Below are 23,806 nucleotides of genomic sequence, written 5' to 3'. Positions count from 1 at the left end.
TTAATGTCTTGAAGTCTCCTTTAACTTCCTAGAATGCAAATTTACTTTTCTCACTAACGAGGACTGTAACGTGTTAATAAATGTTTTGTGGCTTATACAGGAGCGACAAACCAACAGAAATAAATGGGGCAAATGTAAGCACAGAATTTACAGTAAACGTGTTCTGAATTTTGGTCTCGAATTTGTAAAATTATTTTTGGAATACATCATCCCTGGAAAAAAAGAAAACATCCTGGACAGTACTCAGCAATGGAGGAGGAAATCTTTGAGTGATTTTAAACCCATTGACAAAATGTATACGCGGTGTCTGTGCTAAGTGTTCGTTTTGCAAGCTTTCAAGATTACACAACAAATATGAAGGCTTCACCGCTTCCACAGGTTGGTGTACTTCTTTTTTCCTTTTATTATGTCGCTATTTTTAGCAGTTTAGGTGGTTGGCTTCAATGCGAGTATTTACTGTTACTCTGAAAGTAACTAACAAATCAAAAAGTAACATGCTACTTTTGGGTTTTTGTAGTCTGTGGGTTTACACAATTAATTTTTAAATGTAGTCACTAAATTGTTTTATTTTGCCCAACACTGATAACAAAAAAGCAGCTGGTGTTGAGAAAAGTGTAGGGGTGCTCAGATTCTATCCACTACTGTTGTTGAGAAGCCGGCTGAGATGGCCATGCATTTGTGGGTCCATCTCCCAGTCAGGATGCGTCATGCTATGGACACAAAGGGAAATTCTTGCCCTTGCTCTAGCGGCATGAGACAAACAAAGAGGGGTTCCAGCTACCCGCTGACATAACAAGTACAGTGCACAAACAATCCGAATAAGTCTCCTCTCTTGACAATCGTTTTGGTGCTACATATGGTGGTGCTTATTTGACAGTACTTGTTTCCCACTTCAATAAACAAACTAGCCAGATAGACTGCCATTGCTGTACTTGTATGATCCAAATACACGACGCAGTGCTCCACAAACCGCAATGGTCAATCTTTTTTCATTGCTGCATATTTGTTTTCATGATTGTGTCTTGCATCCACCTCCTCTCGTTTCAGAAATGGGACGTAGGTGGGTGATGTTTTACCCTTCTCTACACTGATTGACTTTTGCCTCTAGAAAAGCACAACAAGCTTATTTTAATGCTCCCGCAGAACAGGACTCTTGGATGCCCCACACGAGCTATGCAACCATTCGTGCTAACCAACACAAAACACAATGACAATTCAAACGTGGTACCCCAAACACCTAAAAGGCATTTGGTGTGTCTGAAGCATAAGGGACCACCTATCACAATCTGGAGGGACTACGTCTCCAGGCAAACAGAAGATAGCTTTGGATTCTGCCAGAGCATCGAGACACAGCAGCTACGTGCTGGCAGCAGAACCTGACTAACTTTATGGATGGATTCAAAATGAGAAATCGGTCTATACACTTTTTATACATGTCATCTTGTTACTTAAGTTGACACTCACCCATCCTGGGAAAGCCGACCAGGTTGGAGCTCGCTGACAGAGGTCTCGTAGTATCCTAATGATGATCACGCAAGACTGCAGTCCATTTGCTCTAGCCTTGTGACATAATAAAAGTTAAATGTATATGACAAAATCAAGGGTGAAAAATGGGCAGTCAATCAATTCTTAGAGGTCCAACAACTACTGTACATAATGGAAGCTTTTAAGCCTTTAATATGCCATCAAACTTTGCCATCAGCTGCCATTGGCAGTAGTCTTGTACCTCAGAGTTAGTATGAGAGTTCAAAGTTTGCAAGATGCACAAGAAATGAGGACTTTCCTTGCCATCTTCTAAACCCTGACCCAAGATTTATCAAAGGTACAAACAAACATATTTCAAAGTACAAGAGTTCGACTTGAAAAGAATAGAGACTGAAGGAGCACAGGAAATCTGCAATAATGTACCTTTGATTTAAACAGAAAGCAGCATCATAGGTAGTTATCAGCTTTTCCTTTGTCTCTCAATCTCCATTTAATAAATGTGTATGTAGAAAAAATACAAACTCTGTTGCACAACTTAGTGCATGTTATCATGCAGCCTTATGGAATCCTTTGCAAATAAATTGATAAGAACAAAAAATATAATGCCAATTTTGAGAAATTATGTTTAGTACTACATGAAATCCTCAATCATTGAATTATTTAACACTCTCCTTTTTTGTGCATAATGTCCTCAATAGTAGATTAAATAAGTACAAACTAAATAAATTACAAAAAAATGCATCTCATAAGGCTACAATAATCAAGTAAAATGATGTTCCGAACCTGGAACCACTTAGCGTGGCGCAGAGCAGCCAGAGCGTCAAGGCATTTTTGCCTGTCCAAGACGTCCGCTGGGTCTTTCACCAAACCCGAAGTTACATCTAAAAATGAATTTGAATTGTCAAAATGTTGTCGAGGAATGGGTGTTTGACCAGGTCAGAAGGGCTGGCAAAGACGACAAACACATTGCCACACATACCAAGAATTCTTTACAAAGCAACCCACATTTTGTTTTTCCTTTTGATTCCTCAACAAAGGGGCAGTGCAAATATAAGTATACAACATTGAAGCTAACTTTTTGGATAGATACACACTGGCAATGTATTGTTTGACGTAGTTTCTTGTTGACTTTATATTGTAGATTGCTTTATATGGAAACCACCCTAGTCTAGTCCACTACTAGTTTAGGATGACACTATTTACAGCCTTTACCATTTTATCAGGCAATAGATTTATTAGGAGGGAAAAACTAAGTATCATGATAACTTTAGAACTTTAACAAAACGCAGAAAAATATTATAGATTTGGATGACCATTAAAAGGTTTTGTACAGGCATGGAAATTGGTCGATGGGTAAAAAGGTGAGAAGGGTGTCGTGGAGATGTTTTCCCGTAACACCGTACAACCAAACAAAATATTGATGTTATCTTGGCTAAATTTAGCTTTAAGTCGGTTGCATAAAAGCAAGTTTAAGTTAGCTCGTTTCAGTTACTGTGGTGATTTATTCTCTACTGCTAACCTACTCCTGACCAGGCTAACCGCCAGGCAAAGATTATCCCGAAAGATACAACTGGCACCTCTACTGTCTGACAACAGTTCCCAACAAATAATTTTCTCTTGGATTTACACAATTTACCTAGGTCATCCTTTTTTACTTCAAAATTGTGCATTTCTCAGAAAGGTGAGATATTTCCATGCCTGTTTGTAAGACAAAGTAAAAAACAAGACCTATAACAGCCTCCTGATAAAAAAAGCGGGGTGGCAATGGTAGGTGTGGCAATATTTTTGGGCTGTGGGAAAACCTTGGTCAAAAATCCTTCCGGGAAATGTTGGACTACTAAATCACTGATGGGAGAAATAAAAAAAATGTTTTAATTTTGGTTAAAGCAGTAAATTGGGTCCATTTGTTGAAAACATCACAAATACAATAAAATAAAGGCGCAATGAGTGCTGAAAAGGAGGAAAAGAATGTCAGCAGTCAAAAAGGTTAGGACATCACTGCATGCATAACTGGCATCAGTGGGCTGGAATAAGACCTCAACAGACAATGCATGTCAAAGGCTGTACTCGGGTCCAACCAACCAGTCTACTAAAGCCTTTATACCTTAGCATAATTATACTCCCCCAAGAAAACAGTTCATGTATCTAATTTCAAATATTGTTTAGCTCATGGCTGCGGTCACAAGGCATAGTTGCATACATCTTGCATTACTGCACGTATCCTTATATATATTGAGCCATATGTTAAATTCAAAATATGTCTATCTACTCAGGGGAGCATGTTTGATCAAGAGGTTGCATGGTGAACGAAATAATATTATTTCTTTCCTCTTCAGAAAAGAACATAATTTTATAGTTTGCTGTGGTGGGGATTCTGATCTACCATAGGCCAAATGGTAATTTAAATACCGGGTTGTAAAACTGCAACCCAAGAAGCAAAGTAATAAACAAAGCTAATAAACAAAACAAAAAAACATTTAAGCTTTTATTTCTTGAAAATAAACAAAAAAAACTTTTTGGGGGATATTAATGTCTTTTCAAATACCAAAATTTTAAAGTTTAACTATGAAACACCACCAGAATCCCTGAAATCACAGGAAACACGTTTTCATCAGGGTATAACTGGACTTATCACAATGCAAACACTGATCATGCTTTGCTTTAAGGGATAGCATCCGAGAAGAGTTATAGTGGAAAAACTAAAGAGTAATACTGCTGGCACCCTTAATTGCTTAACAATCCAAATCATGTTTTTAACATGTGTCAATTTTTTTAAATCACGTAGTGCAAATTATGTAAACCATCATTGTGCTTTCCCAAGTGTTTTGTATAAACAAAGCCTAAGAGAAATGATTTAATCCTTTAGCCTGACATGAGAGAACATGTTGCGATAATGCTTCTTTCATGCCCCAAATCATATTTGAATATGCCAGCAGCACAGAACTCTCAATGTAAACCAATGTATTTGAAATGGTTTCATCAGGAGACAATAGAACGGGCTATAACATAAGCTTTTATAGCTTTCCCAACCTCCATCTCGGACATTTTCCTCCCTGATGACAGGTGAAGTCAAAGTGATGGTCACTTGCATCTTTGGCTCAGTGCAGGATGTAAGAATGATGGCTGCATCTTGTAGAGAACCTTTAACATCATATTTTTCCAGCGCTACTATCTAGAAATAAAATAGTGCATGTGAAATAATCATAACAAAGATAGCATAATATATAATCAATCACATTTGTTTCCAGAAAATGAAACAAATATATTATGGGGAAGTGCATAAAGCAAAGTTAAACTAAATTTATTATTTAATTCAAATTAAGATAAGAAATAAATAAAATGGAAATTGTAAAAGACAGTACTTTTAGTTGTTTAGGCAGCAGCTCCAAAATTCGTGAAAGGAGACTTTTGGTGGGAGTTTCAGAGCAGAGCAGGACTAAGTCTACATTTTTGTCACCGCGAAGAAGCAACCCTTTTGCCAGGACTCCGACTCTCATCACACCTTTCAAGGACCTAAAGGAAAGCAAAAGGAGGACTGTAGTTGTAACAACAACGACATAATATTTAGGACTGTATGTGCGATTAAGAGTGTTGGGAGTAAATTGTTACAAAGGAACACGTTACTGGAACAAAATTTATTTTCTCCGTGATGAGTAGTGTAACATGTTATTGATAAAATGTTGTAACTCAACTGTCGTTACAACATGGTGCCTTACTACACTACTTTCTACAATCAGATCATATTTTTCTGCTGTCGGAACTGTTACTTTAATCGCTCTCAAAGTGTCATACGATCCTGAAGCCGCCAGAAACACAACACTGAACACGACTAACAGAAAGGGTGCGCGGTTTTTATCTCTACAGAATACAATAAATATAGTTATGGTGGTGCCGTTTCAAGCAGAATACACAGATGCGTAATTTAGCCATACAGATATTCTCCTTACTGTATATACTCACATCCAAGCTGTGCTTACAACTATAAAATAATAAAAAACTGAAATTAGGGGGTCAGTTTATATGTGCATATGAAGTAGGAGGTCACCAGTAGCAAATAGTAAGCACGCAGGGAGGGGGCGTGGCAAAATAATGAGGCAAAGGTGGGCGCAGTATTTACGGTAAGAGAGTGCTGAATATAGGTATTTTTCTTTATAAAATTTTCAAAATACACTATGCCTGGAGAAAGCAAATACTATTAAAATGGAGCAACTAGTAACTGTAACCATTTTATTTTCAGAAACATGCCAAACAATATTAATGATCAATAACTTTCAAAAACAATCATCAAAAACTGTAAAAGATATTTCACAATCATTCCAAACTGCCTTGAAAGTTGCCTCTGCACCATAGAAAGATGGCAACCAGGAGCAAAAGATGCACGCTCATCGGCTGGAGGTAGGAGTGGGAAATGACTACACAGAATTCACGCATCTGAGCACATATTTGACAGTGCTGGTTTGTTGCTATACATTGCATTCAATTGAGAGAATTTTAATACTCTGGTAACTTGCTTTTGTGATATTTTTGCTCAAAAATAAACAGTTAAAAGTGCAAACACGAAGAAAAAAAAAAGATCTGCTTTAAGGGTAATTGAACTCAATTTTAAGGCCTCAATTACGCATGCGTGGGCACACACACAAACACAATTGACTGAAACGACATGCGATTTAAGCTATAAATAGCCCTCACATTTGGCTGTTGGAGGAAACTATACATTTGGAATGGAAACTACAGATGCTTCCCTACTTACGACCATTCGACCTATTTAAAACGGTAGATACGAACATTTTTTTCGGGATATCGAAAAATATCCGGACATTGCTGTAAGTTAGATTTTGTATTGTGTGCACCTTTTTCCGAGTACACGACATTACTGTAGTGCTTCTTTCCGCCGCTACTGGCGAGTGGTGGCACTTTGAGAGCTCACCCAGCATCCACCCTAAAGAAATCTGGCTTCCTCTTCCTAGTTCATGTGTAAACATTCTATACTGTATCTCCAGCGCGCTAAGAACTTTGACAAGTTTATTGTATAATATCTTGTGCATAAATTCGATATGGTTGGCGTGAAGTGTAAAAAAAGAGGCATGCCGTTTAATTTGAAATGAATGTGGAATAAGAAAACTGCAGTTGAGGAAATGGTTGCATCGTTTTTTGGCCACTTTTTAGCTTGGAGGAGGAAGTCGCCTAACTCTTGAAGCCTATCTTCCACAAGTAAGTTAAACTTCACTTTATTTATCTTTATAGAGCACATTATTTTATTAAATGTTTATTTTTTTAGTATGAAACAATACAGGTTACTTATACAAGCGTTAAACATACTTATATAAACCTTAAACATACAAAATATAGCACTGAAGCAACTTACGAAACAATTTTAACTTACGAACGATTGTCCAGAAACTATCTTGTTCGTAAGTTGGGCAGCGTCTGTATTTGAATCACACCATTACGTCTCATATCATAAAAACATACCTGTCAATGTCAGACACATCTTTCGATGGTTCTTTCTTTTCTTTCTCATCATCTTCCTTCCCCTTATCTTCGTCTGTTATTATGTCCGATACCAGTTTAAGGGCACGCTCTGTGATTGACACAATTTTCTGAATTGACTGCAACTCCTCCTCCGAGGGATAGATCGAAGCATGCTTAGTCATGACGTAGCGGTCATCTGAAGAGTCCGGTCGGCGTGGAGGCTGCAGAGCACAAAAAATCTTAAATTCAATACAATGATGTCAAGTTTGGTATTTTGCCGCCAAGCAAGTCAAGGCAGGACACCCCTGGTTAATCCAGGTAAAAATACTATTGCTCCACAAAGTCAATAATATAATATTTTCATAATTGGATATTTAATGCACACCTGAGGCACAGAGAATTTAAATTCTTAACAGTAAGTTCTGCATTGACTTTCTCTACTGCTCCGTAAAGCACCGCTGCACTTATCAAAGTCGAACGTGTCATGCTTGGATACCTTTTAAACTTATTAGACATACAGAGTTGTTTCATACAACAAACAATTTGATTGTGTGTGCATTACAAACATGGTTTGTGGCAAGACAAGACGGGAGGGTATACTGGACGGATTTAAATCGTGTAAATGCATAACATAGTCCTCGTCTCCTGGGATGTATGTGGTGCTTGCAGGTAAAAATTCGATTTAGAACTTCTATTAACAATAAAAACAGACATCTGTATTATACAAGAAACTGATCTTCATTATGCAGCAGTTGACCGGTAGGTGTTGCAAGGAGGTTCTTCCCATTACAATTTACCAGAGGGGAAACACTACCTTTATTATATTGCATGGCCCAAAATAAATGTCCATAACTTATACATAATCCTTGCACTAATACACATTTCATAGAACAATGTTTAGGTGTACCATGCACTTGTCCTCTTGGGTACGAGCCAGTAGGGGGAGATGACGCTCTATTGGACAATGCCATACAAACTAATGTCAGTTGATCACAAGGGAAGGAGAAATGCAATGCCACCAGAGAGTGGTGTTGGAGTCATTTTTAAGCAGACTTGCTGAGAAACATGACAACAATTTCAAGCACTTTTCAATGTGAGACAATAGCTTGAAGCCTTACCTGGTACCTTGACAAAAATTATCACAATTTTAAAAACTAAACAATGTATTTTACACATTTTTCCAAGTGTATGTTTAGGCATTTCCAAAAGTAGCCATTTGGAGACGACAAGTTTTCAACACTAAACCATTTGCAAACGCATATTTTACTTTGGTAATTTTTCTAAACATTGTGAAAGAGTTGTAAATGCTTGAATTCTCTTTCCACTCCTGTATAGCCACTGTGCACACTTGCGCATAAAAATGTATCACAAGTGGCGTTTTGCACACTTATTTCAGGGTGTAATTTGAATACAATAGTGACATTTTCATACTGATTTATTCAGAACTGTATTAGCTAACCAATGAGTCAGTCATCATTTGAGACGGTCACTATTGGCTAAAGTAATTCAATGGTAAAGGAGGCGGGTCCTTTTTAGCAATACAGGTCCATATAGGCTAATGCAGGGCTTGGACTGTGAAACAAAGCCTGCAATTGGACGAAAACGATGTCAATCAAAATATCAGAGGCTAACAGGAAAATAATTTTACTAGTCAGTCCATTTGTAAATGAGAATTATGGGACTAACCAGACAGCTAGCAACGAGGAACGTCCATCGATGGAGAGATGCTATACGGCGGACTTTTTTTTATCCGTCGGCGTCATCGTGTGCTTTGTAGTACATTATTTACATGGTTGGGCTCCCTGGACTCTCGCGGATGTAAGGTGGCCATAGTTGCGTACTATCATTGATTGTGATGGCTGCAAGACTACGTCTTTTGTGAGCTACCCCATCTTTATAGTTTTCGGGTGTCTTGTTTCAGATTGATCGGGATGTTTCTGTGATTACATTTCTAAATGGTCATCATCTTGAATTCTAAGAAGTTAAGTTTTCCAATGATTTGTGGAATGACACATTTCAGTGACTGGTGACATCGCACAGACATGTGTTTGCTTCTGAACAGTTAAGGGGTTAAACCCACTCACTGTTAATTGGCCACATTTGAGTGATTTGGTTGCAATGTTAAGCTCTGCCTGAAATAAAGTTATAGCACAAATTAAAAATCAATACATAGACAATTTTTTTTTTTTCTGAAATTTCTTTGACCTTACCAGCGGACCCTGTGGTTGTAAACCTGGGATACCAGGTCGGACACCAAGCAGCCCTGGTGGGCCAGGCGGGCCTTGAGGATACCCTCCATCTGGTCCATGTCGACGCTCATCCCAGTGGTGTTCTTCCTCCATGCGTCTCCAGTACATGTCCTCTTCATATCGCCTGAAGTATCAGTTTAAATTAAATGCATGCGTCCTTTAGGGAGTACATATATTAGGGCAATCGTATTTGCGCTCACTACTTAAGTTCGTATTTTATAGGTGCACACACTTGTGGGGTTAGTCGCCGCAAAACGATTAACCATGACCTCATATACTGTACCCAAGTTAAATTTGACAGTGCAACGTGAAATACAGGAATGCCAAAATGTATCGAAACTAAGTACAGGCTTTTCAATGCAGTATGCCACTGTATGTTGCAGGAAAAGCGACATGTGAAAAAGTACTGCTGTATGCAACATCTGAAAATTATGGAAGCTCTGAATCAAGTTGAGGATTTTGCCCCTCTTTATCAGCCCTCTAAAGTTAAGCAATATTTTCTTAAGTATCTATGCTATTGAATTTGGCACCGTTCTTGGAGAATAATAGTAGGTTTAGTGCTGTAAAGATCTTATTGTATTCTCCAAATTATAGATCTAGAAAATTTTAGGTCATACCGCATTTCCATTCTCCAACGTTCCTCTTCCTCCCGTCTTCTCCAATATTCCTCTTTTTGCATCTGCTTTCTCATCTTTTCTTCTTGAATCTTTCTTGCTCTAATGCTTGGTTTCACCTCTACTTGCAGATCAGGGTTCACCTTTTTCTAATTGTTTGAAAATACATAGCAGAAAGAGTATCATGACTTTTTTTATTCAATGAAATACAATTCTATTTTTGTTGCAGGACAGATTCGAGCATAATTTATCCAGTGCATAATTCTGGGGAAAAGAGGTGGTAGTAGAGTGATCAACAGCTTAAATACTTGTACAAAAGTGTTACAAATTATTAAATATATGTTTTGACATTATGAAGCTCCAGCCTCATCTGAAATGTTGTCCCCAGCACAATAATGTTTGTCCTTACACCATCTGATCCAGCCAGATTATTTATTCTACATATGCGTGTGTTAAAAACAAAAATTAAAAAACACATTTATCTCTGAGATATGTTATTATACTGGTAAATGAAATGATCTGCATTTATATAGCGCTTTTCAAGTCCAGACTTGCCAAAGCGCTTTACAGTGTGCTTCACATTTCCCAATAGCGGCCGTGCTGCCATGTAAGGCGCTAACCTGCATATTGGGGGTATTAGGGGTTCAGTGTCTTGCCCAAGGACCCTTCGACATGTAACACAGAGGAGCCGGGATTCGAACTTGAAGATGAGAACACAACTGGATTCTTTTTAAAAGCAATCTTGCCTAGAATCAACACAGTAGAGTTGGTGAAAGGTTTATTCTGTTTTCAATTGTGGACACCTGGCATAAGATGTCAGTTCGTTATTTTGACTATTATTGAGCTCTGTTTGTTGTTTTGACTATTACGTATTTCTTACATCATTGTCACTATTGGCCAATAATGTTGATGGTTTTTTTTTTTTCAACACCCTTCAGGGTGGATGTGCTTTTGTAACCTAGGTGATTTGATAAAAGGAAAGGACGCAGGGGAGGGCTTTAGAAACAGGTTGGGAGATCTTAACGAAGGTTTGGTGTCTCTCCCCTGTCCTCCCTGCAAGTTCAAATTCCATTAATGTCTTCTCTCCTTATTTTTATTTGAGTGTCTACTAAACTTGGAACTCAACAGTTAGCCTAATATATGAAGTTAGCGGCCTTAATGCTTGGCGTTAATGTTCGGGAATGCTAATGGATAATGGTACCATCTGCAGTGCTAGTAGCTAATCTAGCAATCGAGCTGGCGAGAATATGCGCTGAACCTATGACGGCGACTGCCGGGAACTCAAGGAAGAAATAACCATTAATACCAATAGCCTGACTGTGCTATTGCTAGTAACTGGGGGGAGTAGCATCTACAGAAATACATGAGGGCCAAGCTAAAGAGCCAATGACAAAATTTTCATAAAATAAAAAATATGATGTGTGGGGTAGGTATTGTGGCCAATGGGAGTTTGTTTGAATGAAACATTTCATAAATTTGCATCTTAATGCTTTAATTATAATTCCTTAACACTGTGACATTGTGGTATATTGCTTGTGATTTTTAAAAGTCAAAATCTTCTACTGGCTAACATCTATGAAGTCAATAACTTTTCATACTTTTTCACCTTAACATAATCGCTACACTAGCGCCAAGTATTAATATATTTCAATCAATACAAAATGTTTTATTGCTTTTGAGAATGCATGTTAGTGTACAAAAAGAGTTGGGACAAAACAATGTAAAATGAGCCAGCTGTGTAATCTTATCCAGCATGTGTATTCACTTAATTAAATTAGTTGCCCCATAAATGTACAGGTTTTGAAGAGAGTGTAACAAAAAAAAAACAACAAAAAAAAAAACCCAACCAACCTTGTATTGCAGGCGATGTCGACGTCCCTTTAGATGCATTTCTTTTGCATTTGGATCATTGAAACTACATTCACAGAGCTTGCAATGGAAGCGGATGACTTTGCCTTCATCATTTCGGACCTAGGAATCAGTTTCACACAAGCAGAAAAGTTCATAGCAGAAACGTAAAAACACAGTAAATTACACATTTAATTCCGCTTTCGTCATTAAAACAAGTTTAATTTTAACATATTTTGGTGTTAATGATACAGATAAAAGAATACTCACAAACAGGAGGATTTTTTTTTAATTACCTTCTCCAAAGCCTACTTTCTTATCCCAGTGTTCACACGAAGGACCTTTTAATTGGTAAGCTTCCCATTAAAACATGTAGAAGATGCTATTAATTCCTCCAGAAAGAATATAATCTGAGAATAACGGAAACAATTGTAGACAGCTTTGCCTGTGCCATTTAGATTCGTTTTAAGTAATCTGAATATTATTAAGACTTACTATAAAGGGTTTAACTATCAAAATTCTCGAAACACTGATTTCATACCTAGGCATTTTTCCCCTGTTTGGAAGTATGTTAAAATTGATTGTCCATTTGGAAGTTCTATTTGCACCCAAGTTTTAACTTTCTTGCTGATATCTTGCGTATTATTTCAGCGTTTGCAGACTGGCCCACACATAATCAAAAACGATTTTTCAGTTAGGGTTCAAAAGGTGATGTGCATTATGGTCAAGTTCACAAATTAGTTTTGCCAGGCCACACCATACTATTTCATTGTGTTTTTTGAAGAAGTGGGTGTTTGTCCTTAGTGCAATCCCATTCAGCCCATGTCTACCTAATACAGATATAATCAAGACTCGTTTATCGTGGGGGTTACATCCCAAAAATAACCCATGGTAGAATCTACTTCAGGAATTTCATGTTATTATTTTACCAATCATTGTACTATTACTCCATCGTACACTGAAACCATAAAACAAATCATTTTTACAAGCACAAACATTTGCTTAAAAAAAAAAAAAACTACTGTATTAACGGTTTGTTTTTTACAAAAAGCTACTGTACCTAAACTATCGTGCAGGTTCACCAACAAGGCTCATCTTTTCACTTTTGATTTCTACTTGGTTTCCCCTCTACGTATCCATGCAGAGTTCCAAAAAGACTAACCTCTTCAACATAGTCATGGCCAACAGGTTGGACGTCATTCTGCAGTGCAGCAAGGGTGGATATTGAGTCGGAAACCTCGCTTTTGGCATCTCCAGCACCCGAGGAGGATACTGCAGTCTTGGATGTTTCAACTTTGCATAGATCAGCTTTCGTTATTTGCAATTTATTTCCACCTGAATACAAAACATAAATAGGGATTGTTTTAAATAAAGTCACAAAAATATAGAAAGATCTGATTTACAGTAAGTTGCATTTTACTTGAAAAATATTTTTCCTCAGAAAAAGTAAACAGCATTTACGGTAAATGAGAACTGTACTATTCATTGAATAAATTACACTGGTCATTTCATTTTTTTGCCCACACGGACAGAAACCAGCTTGGCCTCATCAGCTACTTTTAGAATACATATCTCTATTCATTTTGGACAATTTTTGATAACTAACAACACTGTCAGAGACCCGGTTTCACCATAAAAAGTGGGTCTCCCCCACCATGCTGCATTTAAGCCTCAGCACACACTGTTCAAAAACTGTTACGGAAAGAATGCTGAGCTGTAGCCTAACTCTCCCCCCTTCGTTGTTCACTTGGAGATCACAATTATTGTTGGGGAATGGATGGGCCTCCTTACAACAACAATCTGACAATGTTTGATTTTCAAAATAACAATCTAATTTGAATCCAGAGGAGTCTAATATCATCAACCATATAGTTACGGTAGTCATAATTAAAATCTTGACTTTATATGATACTATTTTGGTTAGATATTGCGCAGTCGCATAACAAACTTTGTCAAAGCTGAAGGATTAGCATTCCTTTTTTTGACTCACCAAGGAAATTGATCTTTGCTGTTCCGACTTTCTTTCCAAGTGTAGTAGACAAATTGCTGGCCATTTCATTCTTGACACCCGTTACGCTACCACTGACAAGGCTGACAGGTTTTACGTAGGGACTATTGGATGAAATGGCATTCCCCCCAATTGAGCTGTTAGAGGAGCTAGTCAAGGTTGAGGTGAGGGCTTTGCTTGGGGCAGATGTGCTGGAAGATGAAGTCTGAGTTAGCATGCTTGGTTCAGTAGAGGGGATGGGCTTTCCCAGTTTGGTATGAAGCTTCAAAACCTGTAAGAAAAAACAATGATCAGAAACAATAGTTGTAGGTTGGAAAATAAACATCAACTCATGCATTGTAACATCTTAGGAGGATGGGCTTTGGAACTGAAAAATGGCGCTGTGAATCGCTGCCCGCAAGTATCAACTGAAATCGGTCAAACCACCATAGAACAGTTCTTGAGAATTAGCTCTGGCTGAGAATTCATAAAGTAATCCAATTTTTGATATAAATATTCACATACCTTCTGGTGTTTGGCTCCCCGAATATGGGCAGCATATGCATCTGCACCGGTGCAAGAAACATCACAGAGCTCACAGCGAAGTTGGTTCTGAGAATTTCTGGCAAGCAATCCACCACCACTACCACTGCTGCTGTTACTGTTCTGAGAAACCTTAAGTGCAGCTTCCTTTTTCTTATGCTTCTGGCCTTCCAGGTGCTCTTTGTAAGTCTGGAACATTTACAGAAAAATGAAATATTGCTTTACTATAGTGATATGTAAAAAATAAAAATTACATCATAATTCCTTAAAATAATATCACACTATCTTAATGAAATAATTTCTTTTTTTAACTTATTTTTAAGACCCAATAACAGGCATAAAATTGTTTTGTTAATCAACTTTATAAATGTGCAGAAATTGTTTATTTCGACTCACCTGAGGGCCAGCACAGCTGATCTTGCAAACATCACAGTAGTGGATCTGCGGAGGTTTTGGTGGCTGCTTGGGTCGGAGCTGCTTATTCTGAAAAGGTTTTTTTGTAAAAGTGTTTCCAGTCCATGCTGCAGTTGCAGCCACAGCCGCCACTGCCTGTTTCTGGTGCTGCTGTTGCTGTTGGTAATAATTTGAGGCTGCTGAATATACTGCGGCTTCATACCCCGAATAGGAGGATCCTATAAAATGAAATGAGATTCAAAAAAACAATTCAGAGTTGTATCAACATTTTAGGAGGTGTACCATCAAGTTAAGAGCTGCAAAAATCATTTGTATGTCAACCATCCTTTGTGCAATAGGGAACTTTTTTTTTGTTTTTAGTGGAAAGAATACAAAAAAAAACGCTTTGCCCAACTTTTAAAAGAATCACACGACTCTAGTAATGATTTCTCCAAGATAAATAAGAACTTAATAGCAGAGATGGCTTCGATCCAACCTCTGTTGGTCAGAAAAACTGCCTTTTAGTCTCCAGAGCGTGCCCTATGTGGCTTATTGGCGTCAGTTGAGAAGTGTTGGGGCGATCCAAAACTAAGTAAATCAGAAAACAAACAAAACTTTGAACAAAATAAATATTACAAAGTCTCAGCATTTTTAAATGGCAAAGTCATTGCAGCGAAGGACGACACTCTATGAACGAGGATCGCAGTGGAAATGGCGTTGTTGTGATGTAAAAACCTCCATTAGCAAGAACCCCTAGACTTAGGTGCGCACAAGTCAGTAAGAAAAGAGAAAAGGTGAGACCTTGCCAAACCTAATAACAATGTAATTTTTGCTGGTGTATACAAATCAAGCACGTCGCGATTTGTTTACATACTTTATTTTACATTTCCTAATTGGAATGTGGCATCATAAACAATCTGAAAATAATTATACATTAACATGTCATCAAAATGTTCTGTGCAGTGACATTACCTCGTTGTTTGGCAAATAGCTTTGTACACAATAATAAGTATTTTTTTTTAATCTTGTTTATTGTTTAGTGTGACTTTTAAGATGTGGAAAATAATGTAGTTCGATTTCAAACGTAATGGGTTGGTAGGCACTAAAAAAAAAAAAAAAAACGATTATATAGCGTACATAAAATAAGTAAAAATCAAGTGTAATGGTGCAATAGATACTCAGGTAGCTGTGATCTGTTCGGAACACAGCGTGATCTGCTGATTGCCTTAAGAAAAAAAAATGCAACATTTAGGGTGCATGTACAGGTCTCATGTAGAATGAGCATAGTGAGCAGAAACTCAGAAAATCCCACGACATTTGAATAACAAGTGTGGGTGCATTTTGGCTTCCCTGTCAAATAAGGAGCAAAGTTCATGGTAGAAACCAGGAACCTTGTGTTGGCAATATTATTCAAGAAAGCCATGTGAGAGTGGGTTCATGCAACACATTTGTAGCGACTTCAGATTGGTGTTCTGCTGACTGGAGTTATAATGCTTCTGAATGTTTATGAGTAGGAAGACAAAATTGAGGCTGAGTTATTGTGAAAGGGTGATCTTTCAGAAAAACCATAAGCTAGGTAATAATGACTTTTTTTTCATCAGAGCAGACTGGTGGATTCTATATAGACTATGCTCTATATAGACCAGTTTTACAAGGTCTAATTATCAGGGGAGCATCCGCAGCACAGAAGCAAAAGTGCATGACCTGGCCTTTACTTGTGGTAACGAAGGCAAAAATGCTGTCCATACGCAGTGCCCTGTGTAGTCAAAAAGATTGCTTTGCAATTGTCACTTAATCCCTGGTAAAGCGCTTTGATTCTACATTGTTAAATTAAGACTTATTGTCTGAAGAACAGGCTTTAACCTTGTGTACATGTACTTTGAGTGACAATATCGGTTTTTACTAATGTTTGCAAACAATAAACTGCTCTTTATTTGCATGATCCCAGTTCAGGTTGATTTTTTTATAATTTTTCATTTATTAAGTGTTTTGCAAAATAAGGTTGAAGACGTTCTTTTGTTTTACTGTTTTCCCCCTCCTTTTTTCTGATGCAAAAAAATATTAATAACTACAGTATGTGATGTTAGATAAACGTCGATCATACTTTACAGAGATGGACACTTACCAGAGTAAGTGACAGCATTCGTGCTGTAAGTCGGTTGGGAATACGATGGTACCACAGATGCGGGAGCAGCTAATGGTTGGACAGTGGATGTCACAGGGTAGATGGAAAAAGAGGAGGTTGCAGGACTGGGTGCGGCTGGCTTTATCACCGTCACCTGGCGAGCCTGTTGGGTCTGAGTGTAAGATGTTACACCCTGACTATACCCTGATTTTGGAGCTGGTGACAAAAAAAGAATAGTTATAGTTTATTTATTATAATGATTATATATATATATATATATATATATATATATATATATATATATATATATATATATATATATACATACACGCAAGTTTATTTTTTTTTTTTTCAATAAGCCCAGGCAGCAACGTTGCAAAGTGTTACAAATAAAAAAGTTATGTTTAGTTGAATTTATAAAGTTACTGTAGTAATGTGTTTAGCCCTCATGGCATGCAGGTACATAGTGTGTACATTTTTATGATTTTTGTATTATCATTTAAAGTGACCGCATTGAGAAGAAAACACTCAAATTTTCCCCGAGTTGTGAAAACATGTAGTGGTTCAAAATGGCATTTTGCTGTGATTCTTATATTATTGCATTTGGGAGCCAACCACATACTTTATCCTAAACCTCCTATGTACAATATTTGGAAATATAAACATCATCTTTGATTTATCATACGCGTAATGTATTTCAATGCATTTAATGCAAGGCATCATCTGAACCTGCTGCATCGGTCAAGATTTGGGAACAGGAAGCTGTTAACTGGACATTACGTCATTTCCTATATTTCATGTTGATAATGTCTGTATCATCTGTTGATGCCCTTGTAACATCCATTGTAGCCTGGTCATCCTGGAAAGGGGAGTACTCATGTGCGGCCCCTTTACATAGTTTCTTAATTTACCTCATGCTGAGGTTTTTGAGTTTTTCTATGCCTGCATGTAAGTTTCAGATCAGGGGATGGTGCTACGATGGTCAGTCCTTTGAGACTTTTGTGATTAAGGGCTATACAATTAAACATGACTTGGCCAGATGGTGGCTCCAGAGCCCAAACCACTACACTGCAGGATTGTAGTGTGACTGCAGCCCCCTGACGCTTGACGGTGATTGTTGGTATTGCGAACTGTGTAGTGTACAATGCATGCGTGGATGCGCATCACGCGCAACAATTGTTATTCATTGCTTTACAAAAACTTTAACAAAAAATTATGTGTTTGAATAGGTCTTATGTCACTGAACTGTTTGAGTGGTTCAAAGTCAAAATATATTCATAAATGGCTAAGTTATCACACTTTAAGTTCATGTCCAAATAATGTACAGTGACATGCATTGTGTCATCCCCACCCTCTACAAAAACACAAGCAACAATGATTAGGAGAAACAAAGACAAGACAAATTATGTATCAGTTCGAAAATATTTCACACTTAACAATTTCACTCAAAAAAGAAAGCAGAATCAATGACTAGGAATGCGGGTTAACTGTTTGCCTTTTTGTTTTATATATGTATTTGCTTGTTTAACACTACTTTGTGTTTTTGAAAAGGCCTAAAAGCATAAGAAATGTATTCACCTGGAATACTCTTCCTGTAGTTTTAGTTTTTTCTTAATTTTTCTAGAGTTTCTTCAATGAAATGGATCAGAATAAACACAAATGAGTCATAGCTGTTTTAGAGTTTCCTGATTTTTTGAGCCATTTGTGTTAGAGTTTTTCAGTTATGATAACCATGATAAAACAATGTCATGAGGACTTTAAAGTGTGAGAAAAAGACAAAGTGACAGTGATTTTCTTTTTTACATTACACTGGCATTTTCCAGCTCCTGATTTCAACAAGCATTGAAGTTTACAAACATTCCCCTGGTAAAGGCAGCTTCGCAAGGCTTTTCTCATGTTTGACGTGAAAATGATAGCATCCTCAGTTTTTTGGAGCCTTTTTCTTTGTTTAAAGTGCTCTATGAAATATCCAACTTCTTTAATCGCTGATGCCATTTTCTGGCTATGGTCATTACAGTAGCCCGTGTCATGCTTCTTATGTTGTGCGTGTTAGTACGTGCATTACCAAGATGCGCTCAAATAAACTTTTTTTTAACCTTTTTTGGGGTTGCGTTTGGACTATTCGAAACAAGCCTTTTCTTATTTTTACATTTTTTATGCTACACTGACAAAAAACTGGGGTGACAAGGATAAAATAATTCTTCACCACCTCCCATTCCCCCCATTCTAATGACCGAACAGCTTTGCTAAAAGTAAGATAAATCCAGATAGACGCGGTGGAAAAGAAATTATAAGGGCTCTTTGAAATCAATTGGGCTGCTTTAACACATGATTAATAGAAAAAATATTCTATTTTAAACTTTTTAAGGACACCTCAAACAATGCAACCCAACTCTAAGATATATTTTGTTTTTCAATCTTATTGGGTTCAAATATTCAATAAACTTGGGTGAACACACATTTAAAATACAGAAAATATCCAATATACTGTAGAGTTTACCTATACCTGTTTGGTAGTAGGACTCTGCAACCGTTGGTTGTGGCTGAGCAGCAGCTGCAACCACTGCCGTTGCTGTTGGCTGCTGGTAGTACTGCTTGCTGTCATATGCTACACCTGTAGCTGTAGACCGTACATAAGAGTAGGAGTCCTGAAACGTAAACAAATACAAGTTATAATCATGCTTTTGTAATTTTTTCGAAACAACTCACATGAGTCTTTTATTCAAAGTGTCCCTTGTATGCCTCCACACTTTTGCAAGCAAGGTTGTTTTTTAAAGTTCTGGTAATAATTACTAAAAACCCATTATAAAAACCATAATAAAAACGTGTTTTTCAGGTCACAAAACAAAATGTTTATTATAGCAATAATTATTTATTGGAGTTGAGGGCCGAACACTGCATCAGGATCTTCAGGTAAGTGCTTCTGTGCCAATTTCAAAATCATCTTTATTATTATCCTATTTCTACAACGAAATTATAGTTGTCAAAACGATATATATGAAGTATTCACATCTGAAATAAAAAAAACATACACTACTGGGAGAGTGCACTTAAAAGGAACAAGGCAACATGATAGAATTGAAATACCCTCCATTTGCAAAAAGTTACTGTAATTAAATCAAATGTAAATTAAGTACAAAGTACAATGTAATAACAGCAAAAAAATAAAATCAAGCAAAAATATTTATTCTGCAAAAAAAAAATTCCCGAACTGTTTCAGAACCATAATAGTCAAGAACATCTAAAAAAAATCCTCTTGCCAAAACAATAATGAGTTAATGCAACATTCTAACAAACCTTATATGCATTCAAAACAACATATTACTATTGTAATTAGACTTTATTGCCCAGTCACACATCAGGAATTACACCCCCACACAAAATGTTTTCACCTTATTTTAAACATTTTTGATCATTTGAATTGTGTACGCGATAAATGTGACATTAAAAATATTCATCGTCACACGTTTGGATGGAAAAAAGCCAATTTGATGTAGTGTAGGTCACGAATTTGAGGGGTAACATGGATATGACTTTGTAATGGAAAAGGAGGGTCGTAAAGTACTTAGTACCTGAGGCGAGGAGAGCTGGAACCATGTCGTGGAAAAGAGGCAAAAACACTCCAAATACTCTACAAGCTTAAAGGAAGCTCAGTTTTAAACAGTAGCTTCTCTACCCAGCTAAATTGTTTTCAGTTGTGCTAACATCATTGCACAACAGTTTGTTTAATCCATTAGCCTTCTAACACAAATAGCAAACACAATGCACGATTGGAACTCGGGTGCTGGATGCCGGAAATGAGTCTTTATACACCTATGTAAGTATTGCATTAAAAAAATGATATTTGCAGCTAAAATAGTCATTTACCACTCTAACACTGTAAGGTGTGTATTTCTGATTGCTTTCATATTATCTTTGTTGGAAAAAAATGCTTTTCCTTCAAAATAAAGGACATTTCCAAGCAACCCAGACCTTTTGAACGGTAGTGTAGTTGTCTGGCATTGTACCCGTGATATACATGACCATAGAATAAATTAGCGTACCTGGTAGTTTTGTGAGGTGACTGGTGGTGGTGGAGGAGGAACTTCAGGCTGCCGCTGAGTGTAGCCATAGTCGGCTGTAGCATGGGTTGGCTGGTATCCACCATAAGCTGCAGCAGTAGCAGCAGCAGCAGCCACAGCTACAGGTGCAGGCCGAGCAACCGCTACAGTGGCTGCAGTGGGGGCATAAGCTGCTGCCACAGTGTGGGCTGCCACAGGAGCTTGATGAACTGTATAACTGGCCACTGTTGTGGGATGGGTATATGCTACACCGGCAGCTGGCTGCTGACTGTCAGGAGAATATTAAAATCAGTTTTTAGTTGGGTGTTGTATCTTTAATAGTAATGAAGCTTATTAAAAAGATAAAAAGAGCCCCAAAAACTTGTTTAACACTGTAGCAGTTGCAGCTCTCACAAGGCAACAGATTATTTCAGATGGTTTGACGAATTCAGCTCATAAATTTGTGGTCATCTTTAAAAAGAAGATTCACCGCATCCGGGAAGAGATTTGGAATGACCATGTAATCACATGACATGTAAAAGATCTGGAAATTATAAGAGATGCATGTGAAAGGTGGTTGTCCAGTGATTTTTTTTATCCCGTTTTAGTGATTTGTCACCTGATAATCTTACACCTGCTAGTGAGGGGGGGGCAAACCGACTACTTGCGAATTTTCAGCGCAGAACATTTTTCTGCAGAAAAATGACCAAAACATTAGTTCTTAATTTTGCCATAAGAAAACTTAGAAAAAAGGTGCAGGAAAAAAAATGAGATTACGTCATACTTAAAATCAGCACCACTTTATACGCCAGTCGGTTATACAGCAGTATCTCGTTACATGAGCACCTCTAGGAATTTCGATATACAAGTTTTTTTGGGGGGGAAATGCAGGTTACAAGCATTCCAGGGGCCTACCACTAGAGATCGCTCACCGCTTGCGAATGCTCACGGCCAGCATCAGCTGGTTCCAGTTCGTGCATGCAAAGTACTACAAGCAATAAAAAAGTAAAATAGTGCTCTGAAAAAATGTGTGTGTACATTCATTTAAAGCTACAGAAGTTTAATTTTAAGTGTACAGTACCTCAGCCAACTTCTCCCTGTATTAATGGTTGCAATTCCTCTAATTAAGTGATAATAAACACAAAACATCACCTATTTACTCACCGTAGGACATACTATGTAGAATAACGCAGCAACTAAAACAATCCGGATTAGAGACGAAATAGGCAAAAAAATGAGTTTTTTGAAAATATTCTGTACAAACGTTTTCCTACAGTATACGCAGTTTGAAATAATCAACAACGTATAAAATACAGGGAAAATATATAGATTGACAGGTATATGGTTTCAGTAGCTCCTACCGGACCCTAATCACACTAATTCCTTTGCGCCCCACTTTTTGAGAAACACTGGGCTGGCTGGACATTATAGACCTCAATATAGTAAACTATCCTGTGAACTATGTGTGTGCCTATACTCATGACTAGAGGTAAGATTGGGCCAAAAAAATCCAGCACAACCCGCAGGAATTAAGACCCAGCTCAGACCGAGCCCAGCAAATCACATTGATTAGAGGGACAGAGCCTGAAAAAAATGAATTTGAATATTTCATTTGTAAGGACGAGGGAAAGGACGGAGGAGGTTAGTGTGACTTTGGCCGACGAGTGCACGCGTTATATAATTTTGACACCCGGTCACAAACTTCTGCCCGAGTGCAAGGCACAGAGGAAAACGTTGCCGTCTGCCAATTTCCCTGATCGAAACAGTGTTTCGCTAATAGGGCATTGCCTCTGTGGGGCTTCATGGAACTGATTGTTTCAATAAACGGTGAAGTGTAATGCAACAAATGAATCACACTTGCATATTTAAACATTCAACAAAATATTGCCGCACAATGCTCGTAGCTCAGTGGCAGCCAATCTACTTTGGGGAAGAAGAAACTAAATGTCACTGAAACTGAAGTGTTGATGAACCAAAACATTTGAGCTGAAAGTAAGTTTGGTATTGTTAGCATATGGACATAGAAGTGAGTCTTTTGGCTGAAACAATTGAGCCAATGTTTTACTGGCTTTTGAGACCTCACGTTGCCCATCACTAACTGTCATAATAAGAAGGCGTATGTTGTCAGCTCTGCAGAGCAATGGAAAGCGAACTCACAAACTCTGAAGGAAACCCCGTTTTAATGTTTTTCTTTTCTGTTTGCTAGCAAAACTCATCGCACATACTTACGTCTTTCTTAGGTTTCGCGCAGCGACTATTCACGTTGCTGAGAGCATTTGCAGGGAATGGTACTGTACCATACTTAAGTCATCCACTCCCACGAGAGCCGTGCTCGGAACGATTGCCCTCACATCGCCATTAATATCCGGACAGTACAATGAATCGAATGTGAGTGCACCCTTAGAGAACGGAAATAGCGACTTTTTCGGATCAGCTGCTTCTGCCGGACAAAATGTCAACAAGAGCATCGTTCTTCCGTGGAAACATCGCAAACCCATATGCTGTCACAACCACAGTGGAAAAACACATTTCTTCATTGGATTGAGTAATTTAAATCCCTGCGCTCACCCAACTGGAGCAGATAATACTATAGCGTCCCCTCCCCCAGGAATTAACGATGGCTACAGTAGAAATGATTCAATCATCACGTAAACAAATACGGTGAGGGGCAATGTACTCGATGATTTAAAAGCTTACATTGAGGCGATCGTCTTACCTGTACTGCGCGGCAGCACCATGAGTGAAGCCAAAGTAATTGCCGGTAGCCATTTTGGCATCTTCACCAAGCCGGCTGGGCACTGCGGAGAACCGATATACAGGGTTGCGTTAAGCTAACACTTAGCAACAAGCTAAACGCAGTTCTCCCAAGGACAAATATGCTTCGAACGTCAATGCAATGTCTACATCTTTATGAACGGTATATAAATATACTGTATTAATACATACCATAGGTGAAGGATACAACAGGACATATGGGAATCATTGGTTTCGTATATTCTGTCGACGATCGAGTAGGTCAGCGTATTTGTATTACATGTCGTAAACGGAAA

The 23,806-nt window shown here is 37.9% G+C and overlaps 1 protein-coding gene across 2 annotated transcripts in view; it reads right to left on the bottom strand.

The window, feature by feature from the left end:
- zfr (zinc finger RNA binding protein) overlaps window positions 1-23,806 on the bottom strand; it is a 28,400-nt gene extending 4,594 nt beyond the window's left edge. Inside the window, exons 1-17 of one of the 2 annotated variants that reach the window (XM_088336204.1) lie at window positions 23,703-23,806; window positions 23,473-23,554; window positions 20,760-21,045; window positions 19,223-19,364; window positions 16,717-16,932; window positions 14,595-14,830; window positions 14,181-14,387; window positions 13,659-13,947; window positions 12,831-13,003; window positions 11,672-11,791; window positions 9,824-9,969; window positions 9,168-9,330; window positions 6,958-7,178; window positions 4,848-4,998; window positions 4,516-4,657; window positions 2,269-2,366; window positions 1,465-1,560 (exon numbers count right to left, since the gene is read on the bottom strand). In XM_088336204.1, coding sequence (XP_088192330.1) covers window positions 1,465-1,560; window positions 2,269-2,366; window positions 4,516-4,657; window positions 4,848-4,998; window positions 6,958-7,178; window positions 9,168-9,330; window positions 9,824-9,969; window positions 11,672-11,791; window positions 12,831-13,003; window positions 13,659-13,947; window positions 14,181-14,387; window positions 14,595-14,830; window positions 16,717-16,932; window positions 19,223-19,364; window positions 20,760-21,045; window positions 23,473-23,554; window positions 23,703-23,739 — 2,805 coding nt within the window. In that variant the 5' untranslated portion in view covers window positions 23,740-23,806. The remainder of the gene's footprint in view (window positions 1-1,464; window positions 1,561-2,268; window positions 2,367-4,515; window positions 4,658-4,847; window positions 4,999-6,957; window positions 7,179-9,167; window positions 9,331-9,823; window positions 9,970-11,671; window positions 11,792-12,830; window positions 13,004-13,658; window positions 13,948-14,180; window positions 14,388-14,594; window positions 14,831-16,716; window positions 16,933-19,222; window positions 19,365-20,759; window positions 21,046-23,472; window positions 23,555-23,702) is intronic. The other variant, XR_015850507.1, reaches the window with a different exon arrangement.

This window comes from Urocampus carinirostris, chromosome 5, assembly GCF_059441175.1.
Source record: "Urocampus carinirostris isolate Australia breed hairy pipefish chromosome 5, RoL_Ucar_1.0, whole genome shotgun sequence".
NCBI classification, from domain to species: domain Eukaryota; kingdom Metazoa; phylum Chordata; class Actinopteri; order Syngnathiformes; family Syngnathidae; genus Urocampus; species Urocampus carinirostris.
The sequence above is the reverse complement of the archived record's forward strand: the minus strand, read 5'-3'. Positions and strand labels throughout refer to the sequence as shown.